Consider the following 11,461-nt stretch of genomic DNA (forward strand, 5'->3'; position numbering starts at 1 on the left):
ATTTGCCTAGTTTTCGAAGATGCGACGGTAAGAAATTCGACTCTATGGTCTTAAGACCTAAATCTTCAGAAATAAACTGTAAGTATTAAGGTCGATACGAGCCGAATATACACATACGTATTATAAACATATATTTATAATTACATACATATAATATATATATAATTTATTAATTGTATATATTTATTTACTTTTCTAAACGTGTAAATTAATACACTTGGAAATTTATTGAGAATTAAATTTAATTCAAAAATTCACATACAAGATGCTTGATTTGCATCTCGTATATGTGAAATACTATCGCTTTACCTCTTCGTGGAAATTAAAAAATCCATTGTGCGAAACGGACATCTTGGCCAGGAGTCATCTTTAAAAATAAAAGCGACCAATTATAGAAAGTTCGAGATAAAACCTCAATTTCGAAAAGTGAAAATTATACGTTGATTAGTGTGTATGTGTATTATAAGAAAGATTAATCGCGTATTGTAAATAGAGAATCGCGTTATTTGAAAAATCGGTTCAGTAACGTTAAGAGGCGGAAAACGGTTGAAATTGCAGTTTGCTCTCATCGGAATGCTAATGAACGCGATGCTCACTGTTTAACCGCCTCGGAGTGATCATTCGATGTGTGAGCGTTGCGTCTGATGGACGTACAAGTGGACTCGCATTATCAAGCTTGGTCAGCGCTACATTTAGACGAAAATGCGGCCGACCGGTTATGAGCTTGATACGTTTTTTTTAACCAAAAAAAAAAAGGCTGCGTTAAGCTTTGAGATTTATTGCACGGTGTTTATCACATGACTGATGATAACGACGCATTTTTTTAGCCAAACGCGAACATTCGATCTTGAATTTATTTCTCTTCTAATGAGCAGTGTGTGCGTACTTTTCCGAGATAAATCCAGGGCAAGAAAACTTTTTACGATCGCACGTGAATTATGTGCGTTTTTTGCACGATACGATAGTATCACGTGAATATCAATTAATGTTTTTTTATTAGTGAGCTCTTGAGGATCATAGCACGTCTATAATAAAAATCACTTCTCTACATACGCGCGTTTGCGTCTAGTGACAAAAACTGGCATGTGTACTTAAATTTTTATTTGTTTGAAAAAAAAAAAATAATTTTTAATATCTCGAGTAAAAGCGGAAGCGCGTTTGTGCAAAAGACGCGTCTTAATTCTCAACCTCACGTGAAAGTATTACCCCGGTGATTAATTCCCGGTGCATATCATCACGGTTGCGTCGGTACATTCGCACGCGTGCCCGACGCAAGTGCATCGGGATGTTATGTAACAGCGTCATGCGGCTTCCGACTTGAACGCGACCAGTACGATGAGACGAACTGACCAGGGTCGCGTGAGCTCTATAGCGATCGCTATTTCGAAAAAAAAAAAGTAGATCGCAAACGATGACACAGACAGTCTCTCGTTTTGTTGTTAGTGTTACACACTTTCTTTTACTTCCTATGTATAAAAACAAATACGTATCTCGGTCTCTCAATTATTATATTGTAAATTTACGGTCACTAATTTCTGGAATTAAAGTAATGACGAAATTAAAGAGCAATTAAAGAAATTAAAGTATTTTAATTGTTGCCCCAATTAAACAACAATATTTGCGCGCGAACATACACGGTTGTATATTTTATCAAACATGTATATAGCGTGTTGCTTTAAAATAATCATTTATTTTTAAACATTTCACACATTGTGGCGAGAGACAGACTGTCTAGAATTATCCACGCATTATGTGCATATGCGATACGAGCAAGTTAAAAATAAAACACAAATTCAATTAATATTTATCTACTTCGCGAAGTTTATTTTAAGCTATTGCGCAGCCACTACTATATTCTTCTGTATTCTCTAATATAGTTATCAATCTGGTATTTAGGTTGATTACAGAAAGCAGTTCAACGAGTCATCAATGATTTATATTAAAAAAACAGTGACTCTTCATATCGTAAACAATTCTCGTGAACGATAACACTCGACACACTCGAGATACTTGTGCAAGTGCATATGCATCGAACGAAATACTGTTTTGATACGAGGTCAGAATATTTATTAGGACTTCTCCTCGGTATTTCTAAGGTCTTGTTGATCCAATTATTTTTTTATTAAACTGCACAACATTTACGTCTTTTAAAAATAAATTTAATAATCACTCTTTTTTGTGATATTAAGATTGAATAATATTATCGTTAGTATAATCGGTATATTATCATCAGTATCCTACAAAGATGCAAAACATGATACTACATGATCCACTTAACTGTGGATTAAGATAAAAAGTAGACGTTTTTTGATGATTACGAAATCAATATCTCAATGTTTACACCGATTCGTGAATACGTACGTACGCGTTGAAGTCGAGAAAACATTTTTTTTGTCATTAAATTTTCTCGTTAAATTATATTAAAAGTCGCAAAAATGTGTATCTGATTTTGCACTTGCAGATTCTCTTATGACACTACTTTGTGCAATTTCCGCTTACTCATTCAGTTTGCATTTATTAAGTACTTCTATATCAACAAGTACTATCGCAATCTTCTCACATTAAGAAATAATAATAGCACATTCGCGGTGCACATGCACTCGCGCTTGTTCGGTACGTTTGTACTAAGATTCGATTTAGTTCAAAAAGGAGCAGTAGTTAAAAATAAACATTTGATCGTGCGATTGCCAAATTGAAGAATATGCGAAGACTTCATATATGTACGTATATATTTCAACTAAAATACACATAAGACGTTTGACAATCAATTTACAATCGAATACATCGTTGGATATTGTGTTTCGTGCTTTTCGGCAAAACGCGAAACATATATTTTTTATAGTTAATAGCTGGAACAGAGCATGCAAAACGATTGTGATTTTTCTCTTTCTTCCGCAGTATGCGCGAAATGGTATGGCACCTTGCTTGTGTGTGTGTGTGTGTGTATCGGCAAGAATCAGTTTTACGAGGAGGAGGAAGGAGACTTCCCCTTCTCTTCCGTTGTATTTTTTATTACCTAGCTGCCTGTTAGCAACTGACCACAGTGACTGAAAGAGAACAACGTGTAAAAAGAAAACTTTCTGTTTTTTGTTCTTCGCGAAACCAATTCAATAAATTGCCGGTCGGAGGTGTGTATTACTAGTCACATTTTATCAGTGCATATTTCATTGTCAACGTACACACTACAATATTACTGATTACGTCGAAACCGAAGTTGAAGTTCGTTCATCATACATCGCGTAATTCATCGTAATTCTGACACACGTACGTAATACGTATCTGTATGTATTGAGCCAACTTCTTGTTGTGCGTACATACATGAGAAACAAAGACAAGTGATGCAGACATGTGTGTTTGTGTACGGCATAATATGAGAGACTACAGTGTGTACATGATTGTATGTACATTCGTAATTTGATAATCAAAGATATAAAAGATTATCACTGTTCTACGTTAACGGAGTAAAAAACGGCTACTGCGCCGGTCAAAGTGTCGGACACGATGGCCAGTGTATTGTCAGAGCCAGAGTATGCATATATATATATCTATACTATGCTACACGCGCACACCCCGTGTTCTATCGCGAGAGCGCCCGCGGGTTAGCTCGCTAGTCTTGATCGCTCAGCTCGCTCGCTGCTGCTGAAGCGAGCGGAGTCGAACCAGTCAGTCAGTCGGCTAGGCAATACACACAACGGGGCTGTAGAGCCATCCCGCGAGATCGCCCCAGTCAATATTCGCGAGCGTTGCTCTGATTCTGAGTTGCATCCATTCTGAAATGGAGGCGCGTAGCAGCGACGGCCGGCCGACGACGACGACGACGACGACGACGACGACGACGACGACGACGACGACGACGACGACGACGAGCACGACCACGATCGACGACGAGCCCGGAATAACTGTCGTCACGTGGAGGCGCTGCAAGGAGTTGTTGCTTGACTTTCACTTCAACTCGGACCGGATATTCTACCGGTGAGTGTGCGTAGATCTCTGTGTGTGCGAATAGGAGAGCTCCCTCCCTCCGGAAACGCAATAGCGAGCACATACACGCGGTGTTTTCACATCGCGCGTATCGTAACGAGGGGGAAGGTTTCCCGTGCGCTCGATTCCGGATCACTTTCAGGAACAACATCCAGAGGGTTGATTGTGTCAATCGTGAGACTCGAAATAAAAAAAAAAATGACAAAAGCGATCGAACTCGCTAAGTTTTTTTGTGACGTCGTCGAGGTCGTAGATATTTCCGGTGAATTTACCCTCACTTTCGTCTCGTTTTCGTCTCGTTACAAGAATTATGTATATAATCGATCACCACAGAACAATGGGTGCGTTCAGACAACTCAACGGTTGAGAGATCATTACTTATGATAGGACTATTCTTCAAAATCTGAAACGGTTCCAAAAGTATGATCCAATCAGAAGTGATTATCTCTCAACCGTTGTGCAACTGTTGAGTTGTCTGAACGCGCTCAATGTTTGACGTGCGAAACTGCGAAGCTTCTCAACCGCCCTTTCTAAATCTTCTGTTTTTCATTCCCTCCGACACACACGCGCGCTTTATTTTCTCTCCCGCTGTTAAATGTCAATGCCCGATATTTCAGTTTAACGTTGAAAGTCAAATTATTCGCTCCGACGTCGGAGGAACTCGTGAATAATGAATGATGACTCGCCGCTTAGACCGATCCGCTCACAGATAAACACACATCACCTATTATAATAGTTAGTCGCGCGCGCGAGACGAAAGAACTTTTAAATTATTTATCGCGTTATGGTTTTACGACGTAATGATAATCGTTCAAATCCGTTATTACCAACCGTTCTTGACACACACATATTGTAATTCTCTAACATATTGTATTCTCTAACATATTCTTCTTTTCTCTAACATATTCGTAATTCTTCTTTTTTTTAAACCAAATAAATTAATTCATCGAAAAAAGCTCTTTCTCCTTGAGTTCCTGACTTTTGCTCTTACCTTATGATTATTGATATTGATTATTTCGTTTTTTTTTTTTTAGAACTACAAGAAAATTGTTAATTTTTAACAAAATTACGCGTTATGTACCTTCTTTAAATTTTCCTTGGTTTCTTGGAAGTTGCATGTCTGAAAAAGATCACGTTTGTAAGACAGCGCAAAATAATCAGCCGGAGAAGCTTTATTGATGCGTGCAGAGGTGTATATCTACTTTGTCTCTAATTAATGATTATCTCAAGTGACCATCAAAATAACGGCCTCAATAAAAAGAGAAGTTATATTTAATTTTAGATTGATAAATCTCTAAGTATAATTCCCTGAATAAATGTTTTTTTTTTTTTTTTTAATTTAAAGTTTACTCATATTTTGCATAATATTGTATATAATAACAAAGATTTTAAACACACCAACGATTCTGTTTTTATCTCTCTGAATGTGTGTCACCTTCGATTTCATTTTTTTTAATTCGTAGATCATTGTTTTCGTTCATTCAGGATAGTATCAGTTAGCTTATCGATTATTTGTCTCGCACACACACACGATCATGTATATACATCATGATCGTAAAGTGAATTTACATGATTCACCTGTAGGATTTTCTTATTTGATTTTTTTCAATTCTTATTATTCTGTCATTTCGAAATGTGTGTATGTATCTCTTTTCAGGATCGGATTCAGTATAGCCACAAAGCCATGGCTTTGGCTACTTATATCCCTGTGTCTGAATATTGTCTGTGGCTTCGGACTGTTACTTTGGAGAGAGGAGATCGACGAGATCGAGCTGTACATACCGATGGGTTCTATATTCCGCAAGGACGCCGCTTGGATGAAGGAACACTTCCGAGACGATCTCAGACACGAAAGTCTCATCGTTACCGCTCCCAACGTGTTGGACCCTGAAGTGCTGCGATCGGTACATAGGCGATCATGAATTATACGAGTATCAACGAAGGTTCTTTTCCATATTAATGCACAATTCTCTCCGCGACTAATATCATTATCATCGCACACATTTATTTGACATATTTTCGCAAAAGTTTTCTCGAATTGTTTAAAAAAAATCGTTTAGCTGTTTGTTATAAAACAATACTTTCGTACATCTTCTTATTCGTGTTAAAACTATTTGTTAACACTTATATGAAATAACGCACACACACACACGTCCACATTATTTAAAAAAATTAACGCGCATCTACTTTGTGTAATTATAGATTAGAGACATTGAGAGTGACGTGAAGAATATAGTAGTGAATAATAATACTTGGGAGGATGTGTGCGCTGGGTGAGTGTCTTATTGTGTAAAAATACACGATGATTATTTCGCGTCGTTTTATATATAAAAGCATTCGTGCAACACAGGTATTTTACGTGGTTCCAAGAGGACGATAAGTGGGAAATCATGAATAAAACCGACTTTCCCGAGGAATATCTGCCCTATATAAATATGACGATGTCAGAAGAGCCCTGTATTCACAAATCGTTACTTAAGATATGGCAGAAAAAGGATGAAAATATTATTGACAAATTAAACAAGACAGAGATATTGAGGGACGTCACCGCAACTTTGCAAAATAAGTGAGTAAAAACTGTAACTTTTTAATAAAAAATATTTTTCAATTTCGTTATATTGAAAGACACGCATAAACAACGTAGTAGCGTTCCCGTGTTTATCATATCTTATTGTTATGTTAATTTACACAGAAACACCAAAGATATACTGTCCGTCGTAGCGCCGTTGCTAGCGGGAGTCGAGTACGACAAAAATGGAACGGTAATAAGTGCGAACGCGACGATTTTGTACTGGTTGTTAAAGAAGTCGAATCCGCACTCGCCGGAATGGGAAATCGAATTTATCGATAGGATATTGCATCCGAATCGCACTTTGCCACCGGGCATGGAGATCTACGCGGTGACGGTGCGCAGCTATCAGGATGTGTTGCATCAAGTGATCAATAACAACATGACTGTGTTATTCTGCGGCATGTCTCTGATCACGATCTACGTGGTCGTAATGATCGGTCGGTGCAATACGATGCAGCAACGGATCTATCTAGCCCTCATGGGCATCTCGGTCGTCGGCCAAGCTCTCCTGTCGTCCTACGGTCTTTGCTATTATATGGGATTTTCATACGGTCCGGTGCATCCGATCCTGCCATTTCTACTGCTCGGCATCGGTGTCGACGATATGTTCGTCATCATGCAAAATCTGGAGACTACGTCGGAAACGGAAAAATCTCTGGACGTCCCTATGCGAATAGCAAAGTCTATTCAAGTATCAGGTGCGACGAAGCAAAGTTTTTCGATGTCAAAGATATCGTAATGCATCATTCCTGTCGTATATCGACCAACATTTTGTTTGCGTTTGCAGGTATGTCCATTACCGTGACGTCATTCACTAACATGGTGGCCTTTGCCATTGGCATGACAACGGTGATGCCATTCCTGAAGTCTTTCTGTATGTTCGCCGCTATGGGCATATTGTTTCTTTACATTTATGAAATCATGTTCTTCGTCAGTTGTCTGGTATATGACGAAAGACGATTGGCAGCGAAGAAGGACAGCTGTCTTTGTCGGCCGCGTCCCAACTGGCGGCCGAACAAATGCAGCAAACAGAATTTTCAGCGGTTCGTTTTCGAGAAATACGTTGGACCTTTTATTATGAGAATATCGACCAAGACAATTATCTTATTGCTCACTGCCATTTTATTGGGCATTAACGTGTGGGCGATATTTCATCTGGAGCAGAATTTTGATCCGCTCATGTACTTGAATCAAGAATCATATCCTATACAATTTAATAACAAGTTGACGGAACACTTTCCGAAATATGGCAAACATGTCAATATATATCTAACGGGCGTGGACTACTATGAAGATCGCCAGGCGCTATTCCAGTTAGTGGACAAGCTCAAGCGGAATCCTTATGTTAACAATGGCACCCTCGACCCGTGGTTTGTAGCCTATGAGAAGTGGCTAGATGACACTCACCAAGGTACTTCGAATTTCATTGCAGTTTATTGTAAAAAGCGATAAGAAATTATGGAAATTTTAAAAATATTTTTGTTCAAATAATAAAAAAAAGTCCAAGAAGAGCAATGAAAACTTATGCACACCAAATAAAAACATAACATAAATATTAAAAAATTCCATATATATATATATATATTATATATGTATATGTACTAATAAATCATTTATAATTGCAGCACAATACATTGGAGATAAAGACGAATATTACAATTACCTCACGGAATATCTGCTGTTCACGGTGAAAGGTCAAGGATACATACAGGATATAAAATTCAACAAATTGCCGTTTAATGATTATAATATTACAGTATGTAAAAAAAGAAACGTTAAAAGAACGATACAATCTTGTGTATTCTTTACGGAAACAAATTTTTCATGAAGAACGATTTTAGACGTCGCAGATTCCAGTGCAACACATACCTATAAGTACGACGTCAGATCAGATACAGGCTATGCAATCAGTCAGGGATGCCATAAAGTCGGTGAATTTTACTCACGGATACGATTATATCGCGATTCACTCGTTGGACTACATAACGTGGGCGTCAAATAAAGTAATAAGAATTTTATGTGAAAAATTTATTTATGGAAATCTTTGAAATATGTTGACGCACACAATCAATGTTGCATAGATTATCGGCGAAGAACTAATAAGGAATCTCAGCTTGGAAATAGTAGCAGTAGGAATAGTGACGCTGGTGCTGCTAAGAAATTTACTTGCGTCATTCTGGGTGATGTGTTGCGTATTGTTCACGCTCATCGACCTACTGGGTTCGATGTACTTTTTAGGACTAACAGTCGAGATCTCGTCGACGATTATGATTTTATTATGCGCTGGACTAGCAGTCGATTACGCTGCGCATATCGCACTAGAGTTTATACGTTCCAGCGGCAGTAAACAAGGTAAGTTATATCAAATTACGAATTCTTTGCTAGTTAAAAATGAGTAGATAATCATATAAAATCTATATCTTTTAACTAGTAAATTATCTTGAAACAAAAACTCGATAGAAACAATAATTCTCATTTGCAGAAAGGGCATTGACAACGCTCAGCGTTATTGGGCCAGCAGTTTTCAATGGTGGTCTGAGCACATTCCTCGCTTTTGCCCTTCTAGGTTTCAGTCAAGCTTATGTTTTCATAACGTTCTTTAAGGTATAGATTCAGCATAATTAAAACAGCATTGTTAAAAAATAGAAATTCAATATTTCATGTCGTTTTAGTTATTCGCCTCTGTGGTGTTTTTTGGATTATTTCACGGACTGCTGTTCCTACCGGTGATATTAAGCTTGGCAGGGCCTAACGAAAGAAGACAAATCAAATCAAAAAAGAGCCAGGCTATGCAATATCACAACGGTTATTACACCGTTCAACTATCTCAAAAAGGTAATGAGCGTTACAATTTCCAATATGTTGTGTCAGATCAAATTTTTAGATAACCAAAATCAGTTTCTTCTTTTTTTTTACAGATATAGAAGAAAGCTCTCGGTAAATAATAGAGAGACTAATAAAAAAGAATGCTTAGGTAAAAAAATATTGTAGATAAATTTCATCATTGAAATGATGTATGACTGTGGAACGAATGAGCTGGCCTTCTTTTTCTCTTTGTATGTCTTTCCATGTCTTTTTATATCTCAATGCTGAGTAAAGTATCTTTTGTACAAAATAAAAGAAACAATGAAATTTATTTTGTAAGTTATCTATTCCGTCTGTTTTTTACCATTGTCCATCCATCGTCTTTTTCATTTACATCAACTTCCATATCTTCCTCTGAACTACTATTGTGTTTTACCGGCACAGGATGAGTATATTGCGGAGGACTTTTGGAGAGCCAAGGTTGCTCTGGTGGCAATTTCTCGAGATCTTCTCTTGCATTAGATTCGTCCCCTTTTGTACAATAATGGAAAAATTTTAATAAGTCAGTTGCCACTGCTGTACAACTGTCATCATGCACTTCAGTGTTAAACTGATCATCCATGTATCCTTCTAGCTCCTCAGCAAGTTCACTAATAGTTATATCTTCTAAAAAAAAGAGATAATGAACAATCAATAGTCTACAATTATTGCAATATATTAAGATATGGTAAAACCAACAAACCATTCATATATATTAGATCTGTTGTATACGAACAGAACTCTATTGCTTGTTCTAACGGACCCATATCATTTTCTACTGCCAACTATACAAATAAAGAATTTTGTGTAAAGATTTGTGTAAGAATTTGTTTATTATACAGACATAAATATTGTGAATATATATATATTAAAAGTATTACCTTTTAAAGTAAAATAAAAAACTATTAAAGAAAGAAAAAACACAAGAGAGAATTTTACATTATTTTTATATCTGAAAGAGAGATGTTTTGATTAGTGTTAATGCAAGATTTACAATATTGTAAACTCACGCGTAATGCTGTCCAATTGCTAAATATACGTCGATTGACTGACAAAAAAAACTGTTTAGTTTCCTCCATTATTAGGTTAAGTCAAAGGTGTCATCACATCAGAGAGAACACTGAGAGCGGTCAGAGCCATGTGAAAACCTGTTCTAGTTTTTTTGCTCTGTAAGCCAGCGCTATGTCTATAGGTGGTGCACATTGGCAACTACGTGGCCATATCCACAAACATGGCGGTGCGTGCGCTATGGGTGCGTTCACTTTGGACGCTTAAGAGGGTACTGGAGCGAGATCCGAAGTCCGCACTGGGGTCTCTGCCCGGGAAGTGGCGCCCTCAAGTGGTTGAGTTAGTCTGTCCTTCTTTTAAAGTGAGACGGCCTAATCGCGCTGTCTCGCGTCACCGGTCTTTCGTTGCAAGGTTCGAGCCGGCCAGCACCGAAAACACTGAAGTGGTGGGGATACGCACACAAGCGAGAACCGCCGTCCGTGTGCGCTCGTGGAAAAGTGCAGNTTAAGCCCGTTCTACATTGATCGCAAGCGCAAACGCAAGGTATAGATCTCGTAGAATTGACCAATCACGCTGATCAATTGGCTGATTTGATCAATACAATTAGTCAATTCTACCAGACCTGTTCCTTGCGTTTGCGCTTGCGATCAATGTAGAACAGGCTTTAAGGGTCGTCTACAATGGAGAGTTTTAGACCGTAACAGTAAGAAATTGACAAATCACAATCGATTATTCTTCTGTACTTTGTCTGTGATTGGTCAATTTCTTACTANTACGGCCTACAACTCTCCATTGTAGACGGCTCTTTACGCGTCAGTCTGGGTACGGTCAACGTCTCACCTGGGGTATGTTCCAAAATCCTACTTTGGTTACCAAAAACTATAGTACACGTGACGTGAAATATAGCATTTTAGTAACCAAGGTAGGATTTTGGAACGCACCCCAGAGATGCCAGATTCTGAACACTTGGTAGCATGCGGTAGCATGGAGGGGATGCGCACACAACCTCAGATCGTGTACGTGTGCGATCGCGCCCGAAGCTCGAGCTTCGGATTG

General features: G+C 38.0%; 2 protein-coding genes across 5 annotated transcripts; one reads left to right on the plus strand and one right to left on the minus strand.

Moving 5' to 3' along the window:
- Positions 1-2,776: 2,776 nt before the first annotated feature.
- On the plus strand, positions 2,777-9,689 carry LOC109861045 (Niemann-Pick C1 protein-like). Of its 3 annotated transcripts, XM_020440621.1 has the most exons (12): positions 2,777-3,972; positions 5,639-5,885; positions 6,184-6,254; positions 6,332-6,547; positions 6,674-7,251; positions 7,341-7,964; positions 8,179-8,309; positions 8,395-8,556; positions 8,635-8,905; positions 9,036-9,157; positions 9,226-9,388; positions 9,472-9,689. In XM_020440621.1, exons 1-12 carry the CDS (start codon positions 3,776-3,778, stop codon positions 9,492-9,494), a joined length of 2,805 nt encoding a protein of 934 aa, XP_020296210.1. In that variant the 5' UTR covers positions 2,777-3,775; the 3' UTR covers positions 9,495-9,689. The 3 variants fall into 3 exon arrangements, with proteins under 3 accessions (XP_020296210.1, XP_020296154.1, XP_020296261.1); XM_020440565.1 differs by having other exon boundaries at positions 9,226-9,689; XM_020440672.1 differs by lacking the exon at positions 2,777-3,972 and having other exon boundaries at positions 5,794-5,924; positions 9,226-9,689.
- On the minus strand, positions 9,479-10,570 carry LOC109861189 (pre-rRNA-processing protein TSR2 homolog). 2 transcript variants are annotated; one of them, XM_020440761.1, is made up of 3 exons: positions 10,408-10,567; positions 10,101-10,182; positions 9,479-10,024 (listed from the first exon to the last, which is right to left on the minus strand). In XM_020440761.1, the coding sequence occupies exons 1-3, from the start codon at positions 10,474-10,476 to the stop codon at positions 9,699-9,701; spliced, it is 477 nt and encodes a 158-aa protein (XP_020296350.1). In that variant the 5' UTR covers positions 10,477-10,567; the 3' UTR covers positions 9,479-9,698. The 2 variants fall into 2 exon arrangements, with proteins under 2 accessions (XP_020296350.1, XP_020296404.1); XM_020440815.1 differs by having other exon boundaries at positions 9,677-10,021; positions 10,408-10,570.
- Between the last annotated feature and the right edge of the window lie 891 nt (positions 10,571-11,461).

This window comes from Pseudomyrmex gracilis, unplaced genomic scaffold, assembly GCF_002006095.1.
Source record: "Pseudomyrmex gracilis isolate BER0280 unplaced genomic scaffold, ASM200609v1 scaffold_0, whole genome shotgun sequence".
NCBI lineage: Eukaryota > Metazoa > Arthropoda > Insecta > Hymenoptera > Formicidae > Pseudomyrmex > Pseudomyrmex gracilis.